The 25,286-nt window shown below is 32.2% G+C and overlaps 1 protein-coding gene across 2 annotated transcripts in view; it reads left to right on the top strand.

Annotated features, from left to right (window-relative positions):
• Positions 1-7,262: 7,262 nt before the first annotated feature.
• Positions 7,263-25,286, top strand: part of LOC121120470 (uncharacterized) — a 130,301-nt gene continuing 112,277 nt past the window's right edge. The window contains exon 1 of one of the 2 annotated variants that reach the window (XM_071889101.1): positions 7,263-7,813. In XM_071889101.1, coding sequence (XP_071745202.1) covers positions 7,486-7,813 — 328 coding nt within the window. In that variant the 5' untranslated portion in view covers positions 7,263-7,485. Of the gene's footprint in view, positions 7,820-25,286 lie in introns of both variants that reach the window. The other variant, XM_040715357.2, reaches the window with a different exon arrangement.

The following is a 25,286-nucleotide window of genomic DNA, read 5'->3' as shown; positions in this document are numbered from 1 at the left end:
AAAAAGGATTCAGAGTTCCCATTTGGAGCATAGATGGCAAAAAATCTTGTTCGTGCTCCTATGAAATCTATGTTGATAATTACCGCTTGGGTCTGCGTATACTAGAATTGAATTACGCCATTCCTTGGCTAACAACACGACTCCTCTGGAAGGATGAGAGGTTTTATATTGAGCTTTGAACAGAAATGATTTGTGAGCTTTTGGCAATACATTAGGCGGGACAGTGTCCAAGCGAGTATCAACTAGAGCTAATACATCAGGGAAATGTAATGTATTCAAGTATTTGAATACCTTCTTAGCACGGGATTGGTTGTTTATGGAGTTAATTTTATAAGACATTATACTTGCCATTTTAAAAAAAATGTAAATATAAATATATTTTTGAATATATTAAGGTCTTACGAATATATGGGGATTTTTACTTTTTTAAGTCTCTTTGCCTTTCCTTTCATCGAATTCGGGCTTGACTTTTTTGAAGAGGACATCAGTATGTCTAGAGCATTCGGAGTGTTATCTTTTGAATGTTACAAATATTTTTCTTATTTAAAAGACTGGCTTCCCTTGAAGGTACTTTAATTTAAGTAAATATAATGTTAACCCAAAATAACTAATACACCCCATAAAAATATCTATTAGATAAGTAAATTTAGTGTTGTTCAGTATACCTTTACTGTAGTAGTATCGGGGTACTGAAATGCTTCAAACGTTACTATACTAAATTAGTATTAAAACTTGTACTTACTTCACTACTACACTAAAAAAAAAGACTGATCAACTACGTAACCTCTCTCATATATGAGCCTTTCCTTCACTAAAAAAATTGTACTTTATAAAATAAGAAACATTTAAATTGTTAAATGTTATAAAATTTATCAAAATGGTGAACTAACAAATATTGTTTGAACGCTTTTGTAAGTGAATATTAATTACTCCGTATCAGAATCGATACGGATCATTGATATCATGAAACCCCTATTAAGTACAAATTTGATTCCAATGAATATCTGTATACCACATGGGCTGATAAATCTCGGGCTTCACACATAGATGGCGCTATTTTTCTTTAACTAACCTCAACTTCAGTTAGTACAAACCTTCAAAAGACAACTGTTAAGATTTCATGACAATTTGTTCATTGGTTTGTGAGTGATTCTGCTAATTGTGACCTGCTTTTGTTATTTCAAAAACAATGGAGTAAAACATAATTTCGTCTTTTAATTTTACTCCGCTTCTTGATTGGGAAATATATCGTTCAAGGCAAGCAATGGCTTGAAAAGTGTTATGGGACTGCGCTCTATATCATAACTATTATATATATTGTCTTTTTAATATGTTTTAGATCTCGTTGTTAAATATAATACATCTATCATATTAAGAAATAAAGATACTTGCAAATTTTGGTATGCATCACTCAAACCGTTGAGCTAATATATGCTAATGGACAGACAAATAACCAGAAGACTACATTTCGTTTAAAACCTTTGATAGAAATTTTATTTGACTTAATATGTTATTTTACTCAAAGCAATCATATTTAGTATACGGATGAAACGAATTAAAGAGGAATCAAGTTTTTGATAAAAAACTTTAGGACCCTTGAGCTACATATTATAATTTTCAAAGCTCAAATATTATTCCTTTTAAAATAAAAAGATTCTATTATTTATAATGTGTTATGTTTCTAGGAGTGAAAATGCCATGATGAATTAAGTTTTTGAAGCACGAAAATTAATAACGTAGCATTTCTCTCCCCGAAACAAGAAACAATTTAAATCATAGAAGCTTTTAATTTTGACAGGGGAGTTGTTAGAGATTTGAAGATTATAATGTGCACAGTTTTTAGAAATCATATTGTGCACACGCATGATAGATGTGGTAAGCCACCTTTAATCAAATTTTGTTATCAAAAGAAACACCTTTGAACCTCTACATTAAAAAAAAAAAAAAAAAAAAAAAAATAATTTACACGAATCGCTTTTTGAATTATACAAAAATACGCTGTGGTTCCCTTTCATCTATTTTAATTAATTTTCATATATTGACTCTTGTCATATTTAAAGCAGCTGATTTGACCTTATAATGAACTCAAAAACAGTATGATATAAAATGGTAATTTACATATATCCATCATAGGTCTTCGTTTGCAATTCGTGTCATTTAATACTCATTGATAAGAATATCAATTCAATGTATATACTAATCAATAATTATGTATTCTCTTAATTTTAATTAAAAATTGACAACAAGAAAAAAAACCCAGAAGACTAGCTATCATACGTTACTTCAAATGTTTCCTTTCCCTATTGAGAATCGAGGTTGAGAGGGGATTAAAAGCTAGTTTTGACTGTAGAGCTCAAAACAAAGAAAAGTGACTGAAATAAACCCTCTTTTCTCAAGATAATAAATAAAATATGTATTTATGCAAATTAATGAGTGTTTTTGCAAATTTCTGTCTTTTCCTCCCTCTCTATCGGAAAGTGAACGTCCCATTACTGCCTAGACATAAATTTGATCAATTGTTGTATCCGAGTGGGATTTGTATTTTTTTCCTTTCTCTTACAGCTACATGTTTTTTTTTTTTTTTTTTTTTTTTTTTTTTACATGCTGGTAGGATATGGGCTCCTACTCACCCCTAGACGAATGCCACGGTCCTTTTATTCTCTCCGAGCCATCTACCTCTTGAACTTTCCATCCTCCCCCCAAAGTATTTTACTATTATCTATTAAAATACAACCAAACGTATTACTAATTTAACTGAATGAAGTAGATATTAGTATTGTATGTCACTTCCCTTGACGTCATCACTTATCACCGCTATTTAGTTGAACTTTATTATTTCTTTGGGATCAGGTAAACCTTCTATCTGATTTATGCTAAAAAGAGTCAAATAAGTTTTCCTAGTCCTCAACACTCCTTAAGGTCTCTTTAGTTACGACGTATTATCTTCTAAGGTTATAATAATGAGTGGTACAAAGTTGAGGTTTCAACGTTATCTGTCCCTTCTAATACTCGTAATATGAAGTTTTAATATATCTCAACAATTATAAGATCTGAATGATATGCATCTGTATTTTGCAACTTTCCATTAAGAAAACACCGTTGAAATTACTTGAGAAGATTTGGGATGATTCTATTTGACTTAAATAATGTTGAAATAATAGATAAATTACGAATTAGATATAATTAAACAATTTAAATATTTATTTTCATATTTATGACTCTATTTCATTCTATGAAAAGAGTAATAATAGATTTTTAGTCAGTAAAGGGTGATGCCAAGACGACCTTATTTAACTCCGTCTTTTCATAATTGCATTGAACCATCTAAAAATGGAAATTGACCATTACTCTGGCATCTCAGGGATTAAAGTAGGAAGCTTAGAAAACAAAGTAGAAGCGTTTCCAGACGACCTGACTACTTTATGCGCAGGAGACGTAAAACAAATTAAAAAATAACTTAACTCTACCGACAAAAGTTTAAATGCATTTATGGATTAGAAGTCAATTTTCAAAAGTCAAAACTTATGAAAAAAGATCGAATACACTATACTTTTAAAAGTTGGAAACTATACAAGTCATTAAAAAACTGGGATCGTTTGTTGCACTAGAAGGAAGGGAAAATCGTAAAACGATTCAAAATGTAATTGTTAACATAATGTCTAAGTACCCTACATTTACCATTAGAAATGTTCCCTCCAGAATTTTTATCTGGAACGAATGAATACAGCATAAAACAATTGTTCGGTTGAGGGTTACGGGGTTTTTCTGAACATTTAGCAAAAAAAGTGGATACAATATACCAACATTTTATAATATTCCAAACAAGCTAATTTACGTGGAGAAGAATATATTGTATGAAGAAATTCGGGGGCTTGGGATTATATCTTTCATAAATTTTTGGAAGACTCTTTTAATCTCTTGGATTGTACGAATTTTTGGGACGGGCTCTTTATGATAATAGGTACTGAAGATAAAACTGGGAAAGAAGAATGGATGGAATTAATAGTGAAATTCCAAAAAAAGTTTTATAAACTACAAAATGGTAAGAACCTGTGGATGGGAATGCAAGACTAGACTACATGACGAATTCATCAATTAGAAGGAGACTAGATTTTATGGGATAAGTGTTTAATTAAAGCCTTTTTTTTACATTTAGTGAAGAAATGGAAAAGAGGGAAGTTTTGAAAAAAATAGATTTGAATAAGAGGATATTTGATTGTTTTTTTAATTACGCAAAAGGAAATTAGAAAAAATCAATTAGAGAATTACTGATGGCAGAAAACGATAAGAAACACTTCTTACGGTTGATAAAGAAAAAGATCGAAGACTACAATTAGAATCTAATCCCATGGATGTTTTGAGGGGCATCCGGAATGTAAGGTTTGATTTCTTCCTATATTGTTTAAAATATCGAATTATAATGAGCACTCTCCCTTTTGGTAGTACTCAGGCAAGGTCTATCGAAGAAAGGATTTAAAAAGTTTGTAAAATAACGTCTTGGGAAATAAGAAACCTTGCAATCTCCATTTCTGGTTTGTGATTGAACAAATTTATATAAAAGAGATTTAAGAGAATAACATGAGTTTGAACAGTTAAGTAATTACATAAATCTTTAATGTAGGGTGCTTTTCTTTTTATTTTTTAAGCAAATTACTTACTTCGAGGAACAATTGTATTCAGATTATAAATTATGAAATTCCCCCCACCCCGTTTATACGGAATTCAAAATTCATTTTTTCTAACATATGTAATAGTTCACATGATGGCGTTTAGTAATTTACTTAAACATTTAATATATACTAAATAAACAATTTTAATTTAACATTGAGGCCAATGTACCATTTTAATTTAACATTGAGGCCAATGTACCATTTTAATAAGTTAGTGAAGTATGTATTTGAAAATATTTGTAAATATTCTTTATGGAAACGAATTGAATCAAAATTATAATTACAGATATATAATTGCTTTGGAATTCAATTTTTAAGTAACCTTCCTCTAGAGCTCTTATTTAAAAACAAAACAAAAAAAACTGACAATTTTTTTAAATCCATAAGAAAAAGATCAATATTTCACTATATCAGTTATTTCATATCACCAGTTACGTGCATGAAGAATGAAAATGCGACGCAGATTAGGAGTAGAGGCAAAATTGGTTTTTCTATGCTCAAAAAGCCATCTTTAAAATTATTGGACCCAAGAAAACAACCCATACCAATAATCCAAACTTAGTCTTAACAACTATTTGTCTTTGAGTTAGGCAATGATTCTTTGCCTGAGTTCATATCAATTTATTCATCATTGTCTTCATCCCCTCAACACACGCCAAATAAAGGAAGAGGACAAACCGCAACAGCAAGTTTACTGACATACAAAAACATTTTGACTCAAAAGAAACATGATGTTTTTGTAATTATATTTGAACAGAATTATAATGTATCAACTTCAAGGCAATCAGGTATTTGGAAACGAGCCATACGAGAATGCCAGAAAATTAAAGCCAAGATTTTTTTAAAGTTACATTGTGAAGATTCTTATTGTATTCATATGATAGTAAAAGACTAAGCGTAGAAAAATATAGCTGTCTAGGTAATTTCATTCCCTGTCTTTTCAATACCAGTAAATTCATTCCTGGACATTTCATTCCCACTTTGAAGAGGGATAGTTAGTGACATTTAATTCGTAGGTTTAAAAGCATATGGAAAATGTAGTGTTTATCGGTACTTGAGTGAGGGAACAAACTACGGAGTAGTGAAAGGAAAAAGTACGAAGGTTTTAAAGGCGAATCAAGGACTATATTTAAAGAGCTTATTATACACACAGAATATAAAAACTGAGGTACACATAAAAGATTACTACAAAGTATACACATAAAATCATAAGTAAAACTGGGACAAAGATCCCGACTAGACATAAACATAATAATACTTAATAGAAAGAATCACAGATTACTATTGCTACGGCTCGTTACAAAGAATAATTGACATTCATATGCAGTCCCTTTGTTTATCAAAAGGCCATTAAGAGGATTATACTAGACTTATAGAACTAGATCAATATAGGCACCTCGTCTATGAAAGTCTGCATTTATTTCTGAATATGATGTATAATATTAAATATCTATCTAAATACTTCATTAACTTATCACAATCATAGATTGTGCTCTGTTCGCTTCGACCCTTCACTTGTGCCTCACCCTGTGCCTCTGGAGTAAATTATCTTACAATCTTATATGTTTATTTCTATTTTTATCATGGAGTGATCAAGTATTGATATAATACTTCTGGACGATGAATAAGTTTAAAAGATATAGGTTTATTTAAACCAAATACCTAGCTACTGTCATTGAAGAAGATAATATAAAAAAAGTTCAATACCTATTTGCCACTCAGTCTCCAACTGTAAGGTTAAAATTTATTGGTGAGACGCACCACTCTTCGTAATCCAAAAGTAGACACAACGAAATCCAATAATCATCACAATAGAACAGATCTTATTTGCATGGACCTTTCAATGTTAGAAGATTGATTCTGCACGATCCTCGAAGCCATTTACAGCGTCATTAAAAAGTTTACTATTATCCTTGCAAGGTATAAAAAAACATAATTGTTTCATTCGAGATTTGGAATCGAGCAGTAAACTTCTACAATCCTTAATTAATCCCTGATAATTTGATTTCCTCTTTCTCCAGTTTCCCATGAGTCCTAACAGCTTGATATGATCATCCCGAATGTTTTTCTACCACATCTGATGGTCAAGGTATTTTGTGAGGTTAGTGAAAAAAAAGACAAAAAAACATTTCCCAAAATTTTGCCGGATTATATCAAATAATAAATCTCCCTGATATACAGTCTTGCATTTCCAGATGATTTTTTGTGCAGCAGCCCAATCCCAAGAAATTGGACCGCTACTGAATATAAATTAACCCCTTGAAACAGGGAAAATATTTTGGAATTTGTATCATAAAAATTCAATGTTCTCATATGATTCTTATTTTTTTATGATTATAGCATTGCTTATTTGTTATTTTAGTTTGTATTCAATAGCATAAATATTAAAGAATCCCTAATGCAGAGAGTTTTTTTTTGGGGGGGGGGGGGGGGGGGAATGTAATAATAATTGGTAAGTCTCTAACATAGAGAAAGGGGTAATGTGATCAAGAAGAAGGAGAAAAAATAAGCGTCCTATCACTATTCGTTAAGTTTTCTCTCTCTTCGTAGAGAAAAAAGAAAATAATTTGGAAAACGTTTTAAAGGAAGTATGAGTAGTATCCTTCGATACATCAGCTATTGAGCAAGTGTTCGCCATGTCATTTTGTTTCTAGAGCACAACACTTTGTGCTGTTCAACCCTTTCGTAATAATAAACAACCCGAAGAAGTGAGCGACATCTTCAAATCCCTTCAAGAGTCAAAATCATCCTTGAATAATTTTATTTCATTCCTCTCTCTCTTTCCTTCTACTATTACTAATAAAAAGGCATTGAAATGGCCTTAGAAGTGAGTGAGCTAAGCCGTCATGTCTCAAGTTTTTCTGGAACTCGTAGTAAAACAACTAGTGGATCTGACGGAGGGACACTCCCCCCTCCAGAGAGTAAAACAACACGAAAAACAAACCTGCATCATCGTTGGCTTGGTTGGCTCCGAAATAGTCGATGCAGTCGAAATAGTGGAAGTGTGCTTGGGGATAAGTTTGGACGATTAAGTGAGTCTGTTTCATCATCGACTGAGAGGGAGGAAATTGAGCGATTAAGCATATCCGTCTCAAATGATCCTTGGAAACCCGTTTTTACCACCAAAGTCCCAATACATTCAGGTGAAGGTAAGCAGAAATAGATAGATACGAACGTCATATCTTTACACACGCTTCTGTATTATAATGGTCCTTGATGGGATATATATATATACATAGAGAGAGAGGATAAAAAACTAACTCAATCGTATTTTAATGCCTAGGGTTAGATTCTTAATTTCAAATTAGTTTATGATACATAAAAAAATTTATTGTAAAATAAAAAATAATTGTGACATCATACTTCACAACGACAATTTAATTAAATACTATTTTTATATAGATATTTATTCGTTAGACAACGTAGGTTTTTGTAACAAAAAGGCATTTAATTGATCATTGTTTAGAAAGGAACTTATCCTTTCTATGACTTCCATTACTAAAATATTATTTTAATATATGTATATATATATAAAGAACCTTTTCACAAACGTTATGAATTGCATTATAACTAAATAAGACACCTTCATGGGGGCTCAAATATGCTATTTTTAACAATTTGAAATGCACAAAAATTGAATAAATCTGTATTAAACTACATCCAATGGCTTTAAGAATAAAAAAAAATACTTAAGACCACCATTGACTACTGCTTGATGCAAATGATCAATACTGATATTTGAATTCAATCAAAGCCATATGTACTAAAAATGAGTAGATTTGTACAATTTTTTTGACCAATTAGGTTAAAAACCCGTAAAATAATTAGAAAGAAATATCTTGATTTTTTTAAATAAAATAGACTGTATAACGATGTGATAACATATTTTTAATACATATTTAGGTCAAATAATTTATACAACTAGGCAATAGAGTGATACAATTTTGATAGAGATTTGTTACTAGGTACTTTTATTTCTTGGTCCAATCTTAACATTCAATAGATCCCTATTTTCCTTAGTATTGATAAAAAAGTTTGTATTGTCTTAACATTTGAGGGTTTAAGATCCCTATTTGGCTGACATCAACAATGCTGAAGTCAATTGAAAACGCTCCATTATACCTTTTCATCAATGCATCATTTAAATAAAATAATGATAGAACAAAATTTTCAGGCTCATGAAATTTTATTCCCATTTTTTTTAAATGTCTTATATTTTAACGCTATTTCTACACTTGCCAATCTCGGCCTCAATCTGGGGCCTCAACGCCTTACACGTCCACCGATATATTGGCCTATTCCTTTTTCAAAAAAACCTTCGTGTTTTCAACAATTGAGTGAAGGGTTGCAGAGGCCTTCTTTTTGACAGCAACCCAGATGCCGTACCCATAGGGACTATAGTCTGGGCTACCCTTAAAATCGGCAGTATTTGGCTTTTGGGATTTTTTCGAAAAAATTTAAAAAAGTTGAATTTCGACCTAGAAAATAAAATATATGTATATAATGAAAAGAATTTTTTTTTGATGTTTGAGGATCAATTTAAATTGCATCCTTCTTTTTCAAAATCATGCTGCAATCCCTCCGTTTTTCTGGCGACCCCCACTTTGAGAACCATTGGCATAGATTATCCTATTACGTCATCAAGAATAGTTGATGCCCTTTTTTTTTGGCTTCTATGTTTATGTTAAAAATGTTCATAAACATTTGCCCGAACATTTCCGAGATAGAAGCCAAAAAAAAAAAAAAACGAGCTGATACCCTTTTTTTTTTGCCTCAATCTGGAAAATTTTCTGTCGAAGGTTTTTTTTTCATAAATTGTTTATTTATGACTGTAGATAATTCCTGAAGAAAGTAATTCTTAGGAACGCTTTAATTATTCTCACTAGAAACATTTAAGTTAATTTTCACGAATTGCTTCCTCACGCTGTATTTTCTGAAATAGTCTAATATATATTAGTAGTGATAAAAATCATGTGTGTTTTGGAGATCTTAAAAAAAAAAAAAAAAAAAACCCGAATCATCACACTAACTCTGAAAATTTTAAGAATATTTTGGAAGAGAGGAGTTAATCTGTCATGGTGCTTCATAATATTAGCTATATTCAGTAGTGACAAAAGAGGAGGGGATAAGGACATAAACAAGGTCATTGGCAAGAATTACTCCAATATCGAACTTCCTTTTTACTATAAGTCTCAAAAGTACTTACAAATTATAATTCTGGAACACATTTTTCAGGTCTTTTATGAGCACACATGAATGTTCAATGAGGTTTTGAGTATATTTGAGTATAATAGAAAATGAAGTTAACTACTCAAGAGTTGAATAATAATGACAACAGCTGAGGAAAAGAAAATTCATTCCTCATATTACCAATTCCAAAAAAGCGGGTCAGCTATAAAATGAACACGATTTAGATCACTTTATATTAATGAAGGTTATCCCCAATAAAATCCTTGAGAATAGGCTTACATGCTGTAATTACGATTTAAAACAAAATTTAAAAGAATAATTAGAAATAGTCAATTTTGAACGTGTGTAAATCTCCATTCTTCAAAGTCAAGTATTTCACTTCATTTTAATACCAAAATATGTTAATTTTGAACCTATTTTATTTTTAGTTTCTTAGGTAAATATTGTATTAATTAACGTAAATATGTGTACACAAGAAAAATAAGTATAAAAAAACAATGGAAATACTTTTTTGTTTCAATCGTGCTCTATAGTCTTGACGTTTTGTTCATTTCTTGTTATTTTCTGACATTTCCTCCTCCCTTTCCTCATTGTATGTATGTGTGTATATCTTTACACAATTTGTTATTGTCTTGAGATTAATGAGGCTTTCGCTTTCGTATAAAGTTATTCCTGTACAATTATCGTGAAAGAAGAAAATAGATGAATAAAAAGTATTTTTGTCACCATTTTTCAAGGAATGAAAGTATTAAATATTCATCCTTATAAGTAATATCCTGATAACGTCTTATAAACAATAAAAAACCCAAACATTATCAAGTATTTATTAGATTCTTTTTATCACATACTCTGATATTAAATAAATTGCAGATTAACCCCTTGAGGATCAGTGTTTAGTAAGCGTATATATATATCATATTCATTGTTAAAAATAATATGATCTGTCGGATTGTAAAAAAAATAAAAAAATGGGAAACTAAAAACTAACCTGTTCACTTAGGTGGGTCGTACTTTTCATTTTTTCAAAAAAATGAAGATTGATCTTTAATACATAAAATATATACAGTATAACACAAAACCAAAAATTTGAACATGCAAGTTTATCTTCATGCTTTTCGAGGTAAAAGTAATACCCAACACCTCATCTCAATCAAAGGAGGAAAATAAGGGACTAGTGCAATCAAACCATAATATTTCCGTCCATCCAATAATTTACAATTTTAACATTACCTTTATTCTTGTTCCATATTCTTAATAAAATCGGCAGCCTGTGGATTAAAAGAAGAATTCTTTGAGGAATAGTTATTCCATTGTGTTGGTGTACTTCGTACAAATGCATTTTATTTGGAAAATAAGAGTCCTACTTCGATTGGCGAAGCTGATTTTCCAATATTTTCTTTATGATCGCATTCATACATTTTTAATTGCCGTTACAGGTAATCAAATAATTGGTCAATTAACACAGGTTAACCAAGCCCGTGACTACGGTGTGTGGGGGTATTGACTATGACATTATTTTAACAAATTTGCCTATAAGACTACATTATTTGTTATTTATTTTTTGTTACAATTTTGAAATTAACAATATTTGTTCTGGTGAATTCCTCCCCCTCCTCCCAAAAAAAAAAAAAATATCCGTCAAATATTGCTCTCCAGTGAAAAATCTTTGCATTGTAGTAATTTTATTTCCTTTTTTCCCCCATTTTTCTTTCCTCCAATGCATCAATCCGTATATGAGATATGACGTAGTATCGATCCCTCTTTGTTGACGTCACAACGTGGGAAATTAAACAGTTCAGAACGATTGAAGAAACCTTAATTATTCATCTAAGAAATCCCCGAGTCCTGAAGTCCTTATGAAAGAGCAGTCCTGAAGTCCTTATGAAAGAGCCCATAGTCCTGGCAAAGTATATAATATTCATGACTTTCGTGAGGACTGTATCAGCCTTTAGATGATCCCAAGTTGTCGGTGGCATAACCACCAGCCAATCTTCTTTTTTAATTATAATCCAAGAGCATCCCTAATTTTATTTTCTACGATTCCCTTACAGGTATACATTTATAAAAGAGATGGAAAGACGTCTCCGTGCGATCCTTGCAGAAAGAGCGGAGTTTATCCGTTTAATCTTTTTTCGACTTGTTGGTGAAGACTGTTGACGTAGCGAAACGATATCGTAACCATCTCTCTCTTGAATCGGTGAATGTGTTTCTTCATCCCACTTTCTCGATCCCTGTGTTAAATCTATTCAGCTTCCGGACTCGCCTAGAAACTAAAATAATTGGGGGGGGAGATACTTTCATTTTCACGACCTCTCTACGAACATATTGTACATTGAGACCCTCCAACGCAATGTACAAAATACTTCTTTTTTTTTTCCTACGCGTCGCATGGAAACGATACATTTGTGCGTTACAAAATTTAAAGAGGGCTGCCATAGGAATGAGTTTATTTGCCCTAAGGCAACAATTCCCAAATGAATCATAAGCTCATCTCTACTTTTGGAGATACCATTAAAATTCACAGGCTCATTTTCTTCCAATATTGGGAGAGCACCCAACATAAAGGAATTCCAAGAATATAATAGCCTTTTCCCATAAGCCTCATTCTTAGGTAGAGCTGAAAAAAGCTCTCCTGGGCCCATGGTAATTATTTCCTCAAAATAGTAGCCCGTGTTGTTGTTAGAATATATTTTTATCTTCATCGCCCAGAAATCATGGATCTTTCTTATACTCTTGAACCAGGAGAATTTCAAGGACAACCACTGCGTTTCGATAATACACAATCCAACTCCCCAACCAATGATTGATGTCTGGAGCCTGTCTTTCGATATACATGTTTTATTTTTGATCCATATGAATTGCAGCACCAAATTCTCGATTTTTCTTTCATTTCGTCCGTGTATGGAACGAACTGCAGAAGATGTACTATCTTGGGTAGTATATCGATATTCCATGCTGTAACTTTGTCTAAAAGATTGATTCCAAAATTTTGGTAAAATTTCGTACCATTCTTGAGTCTAGATATGATTTCACTCGTGTTTTTTTCTAGGCTCTCCTCCTTGATGGATCCCACATGTATTCCTAGGAGTTTAGATGATGACCTGCATTTGAAGTTGGGTTATTCACCTCGCATTTACTCCTCTGTTGATGTTATGATGGTTCACTTTTCAATATTAATCGAAAGACTCAACGCATTTTTAAACTTTCCTATCCCTCTCAGAAGTTCCCCATCAACTTGTGAATATTCACCGGTTCACCTGACAGGAATATTGTAAAGTCGTCAGCGTATAATAGTCCTTTGAGCTCTATGTCTTGATCAATATATCCTCTTATCAAGCTATTGGTATAAATATCTTCATATCTACTGTTTATTGCAATGATGATTGGTGCTAGAATTTTGCCCTGTCTTATACCTCTCCTGATATTGAACACTATCATACAACCCTAGTGTTAATCTGTAGACAGATATTGAATAACTTCATCACACAGTTTGACTAGCGGGGGCCAATAGAGATCCTACCCATGAATGACTGCTTACTACCCATTGCTTATATCACCCCGTTAGTAAAGTCGATTATTCCATCAAAAGACTACTGTAGATTGACTCTTTCATCAACTTTCCTGCACCCTTCTAATCTTATTTTAGTCAATGATTTGCGTTAACAATTAACATTTTATTAAATTAATTTGTGACTTTGTTATTATGTGTGTTAACTTATAAAAAGTTGGTGTACATTATATGGAAATAGATTTTGTCAATGGATTTCTAAAATATTTAAAAGTTAACTAAAATTACAAATGGAGCTCAATTATAACTGTTATAACTAAACTGAGTATAGTAGCATCATATTGTTTACGTACTTAACTTAATGTTAAGTTATAATTAAAACGTCTTCATATTTGAACTTTTCACATCAAGGGAAATACATATCCATTCCTATAATATGAATATTTATAAATTACATATTTTATTATATAAAATATACAAGCAATTGGAAATATAGAAAAAAAAACGAATTTCTTTAATTTTCAAAGTGAAATGGATGTAGCTTGGGGTTATTCTATCTTTTTGAAATTTACATGAAAAAAAAACACAGTAAAAAAATAAAACCAGTTTTTGATTTTCGAAAAAAGGAAAAGTTTGACTCAGCATACTGTTCAGTCTAATAATTAAAAAAATATTTTGGGAGAAAATCTAAGATACACAATAAATGCACTCAACCCTCTCTGCTTATCTACCAATGATATAGGCAGGAATTACTCCTATATTGGTTCCCATTTTTTTTCAAAGTTCAACAAAGACTTACATTTTTAACTTCACAACAAATAATCAGTATTACTTGTGGTCTTATACTCCCTTGTTGATCCCTCGTAGTCGTTGTATGCTTATATACACTGTGTCTCAAAATAAATGGTACATTGATTAATCAGTCTATTTGTCTCCTGTTAATTCGAATAAATAAACCTGTTGCATCAAAAGTTTCAAAATAACACCAAAAATATGGAGTTGAATACAACAACTGTTTCTAAATACGTATGCCAGCAATAAAATTCATTTGCCGTTCAAAAGCATTGATGAAAATATTAAAGTCGGAGCCCAGTCGTGTATTATGATTTGGAGGTCAGAGCAGAGGCTGTGAGTAGAATAAAGGCTGGATCATCAATCAAAAAGGTTCCTAGTAAAATGCATATACCATACATAACTGTTCAGAAGTGGTGGATGAGGTCTAAGAAAGGTGAGTGCCTGATAGATAAGACTTGAAAGGGATGGAAGAAAATTCTTAGCATCATAGCAAAAATTATTACACCCAAATATTTTGGGAAAAGGCGTCAAAGCTGCAGAAAAGTGGTTCGTGGGTTATCAGGGATGGGTAAAACGTGCTCAAAGAACACTTTTAACAGATATCTAAACAAAACTCTTGGTTGCAAGCCCTTCAAAGGGTAAAAAAATTCTAGATTGACACAAAAAACATTTTGTGAGTTAGTGATGATTCCCCCACCCTTTCTCCAGTTTTGGATCCCAAATTAGACGGTAATTCGAATTTGGGGAAGAGATCGGGGAAATGTTATGCCCGTAGAGACTGTTAAGAAATCTCAAGGAATCCAAGTCTGGGGAGCCTTGTCAGCTTCTGGGCTCTCTGACCTTCACATAATGCCTCAAAGCTTTCACTTAAAATCTCATAGCTATGTCTCAGAGATATTGGAAGGTTATCTTGAACACATTTTGGCTTGATCATAACCTACTGGGCCAATTTCATCCAGAAAACTGGTTCAAAGGAGGTCTGATGTCATTTTTCAACATGAGGGTGCTCCTGCACACACTGCTGCAAATACTGAATTAAAGCTCCAAAAACCAAAATCTTTAGTTTTGGGATAAGGGGTTTTAGCCAGGCAACAGACCAGATATCAACCAAATTGAAAATCTTTGGTCAATGATTGGTCAGGCTAGACAGTCTGCTTTCTGCTCTTCAAATTTGAAAGACTTGGACAAATTCTAAAGAGAGAGTGGAACAACATTCCTCTGGAGACTCTTCAGAATATCATTAATTATATGAATGCATGCTCGTGTAGATGCTATATTTCATAGCAAAGGTTCTAAGATTGTAAGCTAAATATAAATATATGTTTTTTGCACTGAATCATTTGTGTTTATTCAATATATCATTTATTTTTAGACATAGTGTATATACACATGTTGGCCATCCTAATATTTATATGAAGAAATTTTGGTTATCATATATAAATAAAAATGTATAGCTACTCCTTAAAAAAGTATAACTAAGCAATATTATAATACAGTATCGAATTGTGGAGAAATAATATAACAATAAACTATATAATAATATAACTTGGAGTACGTCAGAGATAAATAGGAGTTGATATATTTGACTTATTTGGCTGACTACTACACAATTTGGGCCTTTTATTTTGGAGGAAAGGTTGAGTGATACAATAAAGGTAACGATGTGCCAGAGATTCTTTAAATTATCATTAACATACATACGTAGATAGATAATAAATAGAAAGTCCTGCTTTAAATATTTAATTATCTATCCCCCCCAAGCTTTTTGATTATTTTTATATGACAATAAAAAAAGGCATCCCATACCAAAAAAAAACCATAAACACAGTTATTTCCAAATCATGCAGTTAAATTGTAAAGGATGATGATATCACATAAGAAGACGCATTATGTGAACAAATAATAACACATTGGGAGGAAAGAATTATACGACAATAATAGAAAGAAACTTGTTAAACGATAATTTTTTTTTTCCCATTTTCTTATTTTATTTTCCTTCCTTAGTAGCGTTTTCCTAATCGGTATTCTTTTGATATATAAATTTGAAATAACACGTATATGCATATACTGGGTGTAGCATGGAAATTGTAACACTTCTTCCAATTAAATGATTTTAACAGCATATTATTTTATAACTGTTTTTTCTTCAATTTTCTTGAAAAACTCCTTCAGAATAATTACTTTTCAATGCAGTCGCCCTAGTAGGTGATTATAGGCTTCAGGCTACGTCTAAAAACCGCACATCTATTGTGGATGGTCTCTTTACTCATGTCATTACGATGCTTATTGGCTGGTGGATAATGCGTCTCATTGATTCCAATTGAGGACGGAACAAAGTAAAGCCGGTTCAAGTCAGAGTTGTAGGGGCCACATCGACTTGGGTCATAAGTTTTTCCCATGAGAATGACATGTGAAGCAGGAATAAAAACATAAATTTAGTACTTTCCAAGGTTTATAGAAATACAAAGTAAGACCATCATATAATCGGACTTGCTAGAATTGTCAAGCTGATGTATTTTACCCACTGCGTGGCAAGATAGGCAGATTTTGGCAAAACACACACCTACTCATAGTCTATGTCGTAACTATTTCTATAATTTTTAATTTTATATATAGTACCGCCTGCTGGAGAAGAAAAACAGATTTTGAACAGAGACGCAACTATTCATCTATTATATTAAAAACGTGGTGGAATTCAAACATCAGTCGTACACGCGTTATAGTATAACCTTGCATCTCTATTAACCTTGGTACTATCTAACGTAATTTTAAGCCTCTAAAATGGTATAGTTACTAGAGTTATATGAGTTAGTATAAATTTTCTAATTTCCAAGCCTAACCCGGTATTGGGCCTTCAAATATTTTTTCTTCTTTCTAAGGAATATATATTCAAAATCTCATGATTAGAATATGCAAATTAGTAATTGTCTTTATAAGTTTGAGACATTTATCAATACTTTTTTCTCCATATCAATACATTAGTTATTTATAGTATTTATTTACGAATTATTTAACCTTGAAGTTAAAATACATATTTGAGGAAAAGGGCTTATATAAATCTTTATATTTATAAAACTATATCTAATGAGAATAAATAAAATATCAATCATAAAAAAATAATATTTCAACGTTTTCAAAAGTCAAAGAAAAATCTGGATACAGATATGTAAAAAAAGGATTTATGTAATTGTTCGAAGAAAAAATATTTATGTAAGCAATTATATAGGCCCTTGAAGTAGTTGCTTTTTGATTACTCTATGTACTTACTATTAGTGATGTGACCCGATTCAAGATTATTTTTTTTACTAGTTTGTTCTTAAAAGATTTTTTTTATGGTACCAATATTTTGGCCAAGACTGTGGTCACCAACACAACGGTTCACCAGTTTGTGCAGATCTCACTCAATAGAAAATGCCTCCCCTGTTCAAATAAAGGCAGTGGAATCGCTGAAATTTAGGGGCGAGTCTGAGTTCCGTGTCCGACTTTGAACTAAAAGACCAAATCCCGAGTCCAACCTGAGTTCCAAGTCTAATAGGAATTTCAAGTTAGACTCCCAAAATGAAAGGCAAACACTTGCATACGTATACTAGAATGGTGATGTTCAATCTCAATCAACAATACGACAAAAAAAAAAAAAATGAAAAAAACACTCTCATAATCTGCAAAGTAGTCAGTATACAAAAGTATTTGTGTAATAGAAACTAAAGTAATAATATCGTTTTGATTTTTATAAAAAAACAGAAGGTAATAATTACCTACAATACTAAACTTTTTCTTTTAGATTATGTACATAAATTTACAAATACAATATTAAAAAAAAACCAAATATTTAGTTATCCTAGTTTCATCTTAAGAAAATGATTGCATCAGAAAATCCTCCTTCATTGAAGGCCTCTGTTCACTTTAAATGAATTTCATCGAGAAAAAAAACCCGATCATCTAACAATCAATTGTGGCTATGACATTGACACAAATATTTATTCAAGGGCAAACAGGTCCGAGGAATACATAGAAGTAAAGGACTTCTGGGAAAGAACGGTTGAGGGAATAATAAACAATTCAAGTAAGACTATGTTCCTAAGCACCGTCTCATATTATAACTACTAGTATTTTTGTCTTTTATTAGATAAGGAAGGCAGAGACTGGAAACTTGTAGAAACACGACCCTCTGTTCTGTGGGGAATGGGCCATCCCTTGCCTACTAGGGGAGGGGGTCCTTTTTTAGAATTGTTTTTCCTTCTCGGAACGGGACATATCTTGGTCTTTTAATCATTTTTTGGGTCCTTAAACAGGGCTCCTTAGTGGGCAATGTTTCCCATAGTTATTTGCTCTCTATACGGCCTGTTTAAACTCTTTTCCTTTGTCTGGCAAACTACGACGGGTTCCAATCGGACGAAGATGATGGCCACATATCCTTGGGCCAAAAATCAGCCATGTTAACCGCGCAGAACCTCTGGCATTTATCCAATGTGTGTGAGGGTGCACCATCTTGGGTGCGCATATAGTTGCCCTCTAGGTAGGTGCCTTGAGCCATGACAGTATGGTAAACTACATCACCTTGTAGTCGGCCTCCTTGCCAATTTTCTCCACAGCCTTAAAAAAGAAGGGAGGGATCTTCTTGCCGTCGGACACCACACCCATTGTTAGGGCCGGTTTTCTTGTACGGAACACCTCCTTGATCTCCTCTGGTGATCTCCTAAGCCAATAGTCGTTCCACCGGTTGTATACCTGGTCCACGGTGAAAATCTTCTCGCCAGAACTTTTTTTTACAGTGGATCCATTTGCCTTGATCCATGCACGGACTTTCTTCCACCTCTGCAGTCTCCTTTCCTTCAGGTGGCGTGGGGCCCTTGTTTAAGAGGACCAACCCCAAGTCCTGCTTCACAGCCCTCCTGATTGTCCCCTTGTCTACGTCAAACACGTTAGAGAGGCGATTCATGGATTTTGTGGATTCCTCCTTGATCTTCTTCTTCAGGTCCCCCAGAAACTCAGAATCCCTTTTTCAAGCTGTGTCTTCCACTTCCTTCTTTCCTTGAGAGGTCTTTTCCATCCTTTTTCGTTTTGGCCACATTCAAAATGAGGCTCCTGGAGCACTTCACAAGATCAATAATCTCTGCCGCCTCAATTTTGGCACCCAGAAGGTCTGAGATCCTCTGCCTTTTGCTTCTTGCTTGCTCATCGTGAATAGTTTGATAAATATTTATTATTGTTTATTTATGCAGAAAGAACAGAAGATTCTGAATATGTAGAATAAAATCACAAAACCTCTCTGTTTTAATTACATAACTAGCATTTATTAACGATCCACGTTTTGCTTCCGAACCCTGTAGAGCCATTTACATAGAAGGACCTTTGTTTTTGGACGTCAAAAGCTGTTTTTCATGGAAGTTTCACTGATGATTGCATCCTTCAATTCTATTTTTCTTGAGCTAGGGCGAAATTTTTGACAAGTTCTCTTGTTCCTATCTGATGGGGTTCTGAATAAACTTGTTGGAATATTACTAAACGGAAGGGAGGACTCAGGACTTGCATTATATTTAGACTAATCCGAGTCTGAGTTCAATAACAAATTTGTGAGCCCACATGTCGAAGTCCGAGAACAAAGTCCAATATGTCCTAAAAATATACATTTTGTAGAACAAAATCGAAACAGATTTTTATTTTCCAACACTATTATCAATATATACATTTTTTCAAAATGCCTTTATTTTAAATCCACATTTACATATGTAAATTAGTTAAAAAACGCTATAATTAACTAAAAGCTAGTAAACAAACCAACTGAACTTAAAATATTAGAGACTTTTCCACTTCCTCAAAGGGATGATGTCAAGTCTTTTAACATTTTCCTTTCTTCATCCATATTTCATGCACTCATTCAGGAAAGTATTAACAAATAAACCCCCCCATAGCTTTAAATTATACCATAACGCGTGTACGACTGATGTTTGCCTTCCACCACGCTGTTAATATTGATCTCATAGTAGATGAGTGATTGTCTTTTTTGTCAAAATCGGCTTTTCCTGCCCAGCAGTTGGTATGATACATTAAATTGAAAATTCTAGCAATAGTGACGTCATAGACTATGAGTAGTTGTCTGTTTTCTCATAACCTGCCTGTCTTGACCAGCAGTTGGTACAATACATCAGATTGAAAATTCAGCAAGCCTGATTACATGAAGGTCTAATCTTGTATTTCTATTAACCTTGCATACAAGTATCAGCTTTTTTTAAATGTAGAGTAGGTCTGTCCGGATCGTAGCATATATTTCAATCTAATGTGGGCCTAAAAGGAACGTCCATACTAAGCTGCTCTTATTATCATTTAATTTTTGAAAACTAAACATCTCAGTATAGATTAATAATTAGTGCGTGTACTCATGAAAGACGGAGAGTAACTCTGGAGTTATAAGTATTAGTCCTTGATTAAGCAGAATTGAAAATTGATTTCGAAGAAATTTCCAGCCTACAGGGTATAGAAATATTACTGAGACCTATCTCTCAGTAGTCATTAAAATACTCATAATTGATCCGGCTGATGCTATACATCGAAAATTTTAATTTATAATATTTTTTGCTGTAACAATGCACATTAATTATGAGTCTGGTCACCATCAGTCTCAATGACAGCTTCTCAATTCATTAAAGCAACCTTCCTTCAGCCTTTCAGATGCCCATAATAGACCAATGCACCTTTTTCTTCTTGGCGTGCCCAGACATCTTCATCGTTGGGTTGATCTTAAAGGTCTCAATGATGTCTTCAGTCATCAATTTAGTAGGTCTTCTATTCTTGGGTCTGTCCTTAAGGTTATCCCCATCAGCCAAACTAATTCTGATCTGACAGACTTTGGCCCTGCTGTAGTTTAAGGCTTTCATGATATCCGAGATGGTCCTCCCGATTCGGATTAATTGCCTATGATGGTTCTTCTTGCCTCCAGTGCGATATATACAGAATTATTGTTTACAACATGTACATCAATCAAAGGTTTACAATCTAAGCTATTTAAAAATAATTTGAAATTTAAGATTTAATCAACAACGCCTATTCTAAACCGTATTTTTAGAAGGTCTCATTAGTTTTTCTACTCCCGTTATATGTCTTTCTATATACGGTGTGAGATTTGTGTTTATTTCTTTCTCTCACGACTTATTACAGATGATGTAGTAAAACCTAATGTCATCTAAGCTTCTCTCTGTCCAAAATTCTTCAAATTGTCAGGAATACCACTTTTATTTTAACTTTCTGTTATTTCTACATACCGACATGATTATATGTTTTATGCATTTCATCACTGGGTCTGAGCACTGTTTGATTATATTAGTTTTTAAACAGAGCGACAAAGAGTGTTCGTATAAGGCATGTCTTATACACCTCTAATAAAATATATCATAGAAGGTGGGAGCGGCTTTTTTTAATGGTCAATCAAAACAAGATGTTTTATTGACCATCGCTGTTATCATTATTTTAAAATTTTTAAAGGCAGACCATCAATTCATATAGTAATGAAAAGTGCTTGTGTCCATGAAAGACGTAGACAAACAAACAGGGTTTTCTCGGAAGTTATAAATGTGAGTCCTTGTTGGACTTAGGTTAGAATTCTGAATTGATAATGGAGTATTTGCAGATGATCAGATAAAATGTCATGACAGCTAAGCTGCTCTCCTCCCAAACATTCTTCAAGTTGTCAGGATTACCACAATTATTTTTTTTTCATACCTGCAGGACATATTCTATGTATCACTGGGCATGAGCGTTGTGAGATTCTATTATTTAAACTCAACCAATCAACGTTTAGAACACTGCAAAGGGTCATGAGAAGTAAACAAATAAACCAATTCAATATTTGTACATTTATATTTTAATTCTATGTCCAGATCAAATTACTTTAACGAACCGTATTAGTTCAATCCAACAAAAATGATAACCATGTTAGACCCGTCTAGGAAATTTTTAGACTGAAACTAAACTGGAAGTCTATGAATATTTACTTTCTTATTAGTTTTTTTTTTCGTATGTTGTCGCTGTGTAAAAAATACTTTTAAGTGTTCAGTGATATCTTGAAAATCTTTTATTTTTTCGAAGAAAAAAATCATTTTAACCTGATAGGAATCTCTTAATAAGTAACAAAGAACAACATTCAAAAGTTATTTTATTCTTTTCACTTAGGGGAAAGAAGAAAAAAGAAGGGATCTCTAATCTACTTACTAATATATTTTGTTACCATTTACAATACGTATAGTATATGAAAGGAAATCTCAGTATTATCTGGTTTAGAAATTAACTCTAACAATACGAATGGCTCTATTATTCGACCCAGTATAATTTTTGAGCATCTAAATATATATATTAGTTAAGGCTCCCATACTCTCAAAATTTTGTGACCTTATATGAAAGTCTATGTGTTGTCAAGTGCAACACTTTATATTGTCTAGATTAAAAGCTAAGCACGACCTTATCTCGCTAACACAAAAATACCCTATGTATTTCGTTGTCAGCTGTCGATTCCCACTTCTCCCTTGATACATCATGGTTATTCCATAATTTATTATTTTTCATAAATACAGGAAGTAATAATAACTTATTATATACTTATGCTCCGTTTCCAAAAGAACAGGAATACAATTTCTTGTTGATCCCTCGTCCTTTATATAAGATATATATATTAGCCATTTTATTATTTTTATGAAGACATTTTGGCAATTTCTTCATAGAAATAATATAATAACTAATCATAACTACTCTTTTAATCAAATATTACTCAGCAATATTATAATACAGTATCGAATAAAATACTTTGAAGATTTATTTAAAAAATGGGGAAGAAAAAATATACAGTGATAGTCTGCCAGTATATATTATATAAATAGCGGTTGGTACTACTGTTAATTTGGCTAACTAACATATGATTTTGGGCCTATTTTCTGGGGTTTTAGGAAAGGTTGGGGGATACAATAAAAATACCGACGTTAAAATAAACTTAGCGAATTTTACACATCGGTCAAATTAACCTAACTTATTTTCCATGAGGAAAGTAATTAAAGGTTACTAAAGTATTTAGAGTGGGTACACAAAACTTGTAGGTGCATGACTAAATAGGTGAGGCAGAATTATTCTCGAAGACATAACAAACTGGAAAGTACAGGGGGTTGAGGTCAAGGTTGGAGGAGGGTCATACGGAGGCATGTTAGAAGTCAGCCATATTGTTACTACATAAGATTTTGTGTATGTGGCCAGAAGGCTCTCTAAATCGTTGGTAACTCTACCCAAATTGCCTACAACATCAGGCTATCTTGATGTTGTAGGCTGTAATTTGGTTTCGTAATTAAAAATAAAGGCGATATATCGTAAGCAAGTGCTACTGCAAGTTTTTCATCTCCACTATATATTTTTTAATTACTAGGCTTATATTATTTATTCAATGCCAAATGTGTCTATGAAACACGTTTCGTATGAAATTGTGGTAATTAAATCCACCATATCAGTGGATTAATCATACAATTTTCAACTTGTATACAATCCATAAATTTATATACTAGCATAATAATTCACATAAACAACAACATACATGTAGATTTGTGAAGAATATGTCAAAGATTACTATCAAATAGGAAAACCACAATCTTTTGTACCAATCCTTTCAAATGTTGCAAGGAGCGTCAAATATAAACTCCCCAAATTTTCAATAGGGTATTCAAGTCAAAATATATCCAAGTAATACCCAATATAAAGAGGGTGAAAAATAATGAATAGGTATTGACATATTCAAAAGATTTTCCAGCCTGTTAATTGAAATTTAATACGACAAACCCCAATAAAAATATTATAAGTAACAATGCTCTACAAAAACACAAAACCTCAACTATAACAGATTGAATAAAAAATCAAATTTTAGAATTTTCTCTCAAAATGATCGATCTATTAAAAGATATCAAAGAAGACACGATTATATGCACTACCTTCGATCTAGAAGGGAAGATATTTTTGTTATTTAAGACCACAAAATCGATGAAGAAAATCCTTATTGTGGAGAAGACTGTAAAAATTGATATTGTAATAAAGGAAAATGGTTCCTACTTGAAAACTTGGTCTTACGAAGCTTTTAAAAAAAATAATAATTTGGGTCAAAGAATGCCATAACAAGCAGAGAATCATCCCAACGAGGAAGTGTGAACACCTCTTTTATTGTTTAAAGCTATTTTATGTTCTATTTATTATTAAACAGTTTTTTTTTTGTTATATTTAAATATTTTTTTTATAAAAATGGCTGAAACATTGGGATGAATAAAAAAAGTATAGCTCTTCATAAGTTATATATGCAAATGCATTTTTTCTTGCCTTTGCATTCTCTTGCAACTACAAAATATGCCTCCTTCCCACTTTCTTTTTTCTTCTTCTTTCTTCAACCGATAAGTAATTCATAAACTACATATATGTATTAAATATGCATGATGATGCCTCTAAGCCTTTCCAGACATTTCATAAATACTTTGAATCTGAAAAATAAAATAAAAATGATAAAGGTATGTCAAGAAGAATAAGGAACAGACAATAGAATATTTCTTCCTTTTCACTCTCCTTCTCCTTTTTTATGATATTCTTTTATATACTTTCTTAAATAACAATAAAAATAATAACAAAAACAACAACGTCATAAATCTCTCTTCTTACCAAAAAAAAAAAAAAAAAAATTGTCATGCCAGTTGATAAAAATGCTTCCTTTTTTTCCTTGAAAAAGAAAAAAAGCTTACTCTATATTTTGTAGGTATTTATTTATAAAGCTTTTTGTTTTTTGAGTACTATCGAAGTCATTTTAGTATCTACATATACCTACAAAAAAAAAGAAGGGGGATTCTCATATCCCGGCAAATAAATGTTTAATATACAGGATCCTGATAGAAAATAATAAATATAGTTGCTAAATCATAATTTAACGAAAAAATGATCAAATATAAAATAAAATAAATTCTCGTTTTTTTCCTATTTATCAGCTGCACTAGTACATAGAAGTTATTAGACACGCACAAACAAACAAACACTATTTGCTTTAATAATATATAAGATAACTCCCTGTTTTTTAAAAGACATCAAATCTCAAGTTTAGTCGGTTTTGATGTGGCCACAAA

This window comes from Lepeophtheirus salmonis, chromosome 1, assembly GCF_016086655.4.
Source record: "Lepeophtheirus salmonis chromosome 1, UVic_Lsal_1.4, whole genome shotgun sequence".
NCBI lineage: Eukaryota > Metazoa > Arthropoda > Copepoda > Siphonostomatoida > Caligidae > Lepeophtheirus > Lepeophtheirus salmonis.
The sequence above is the reverse complement of the archived record's forward strand: the minus strand, read 5'-3'. Positions and strand labels throughout refer to the sequence as shown.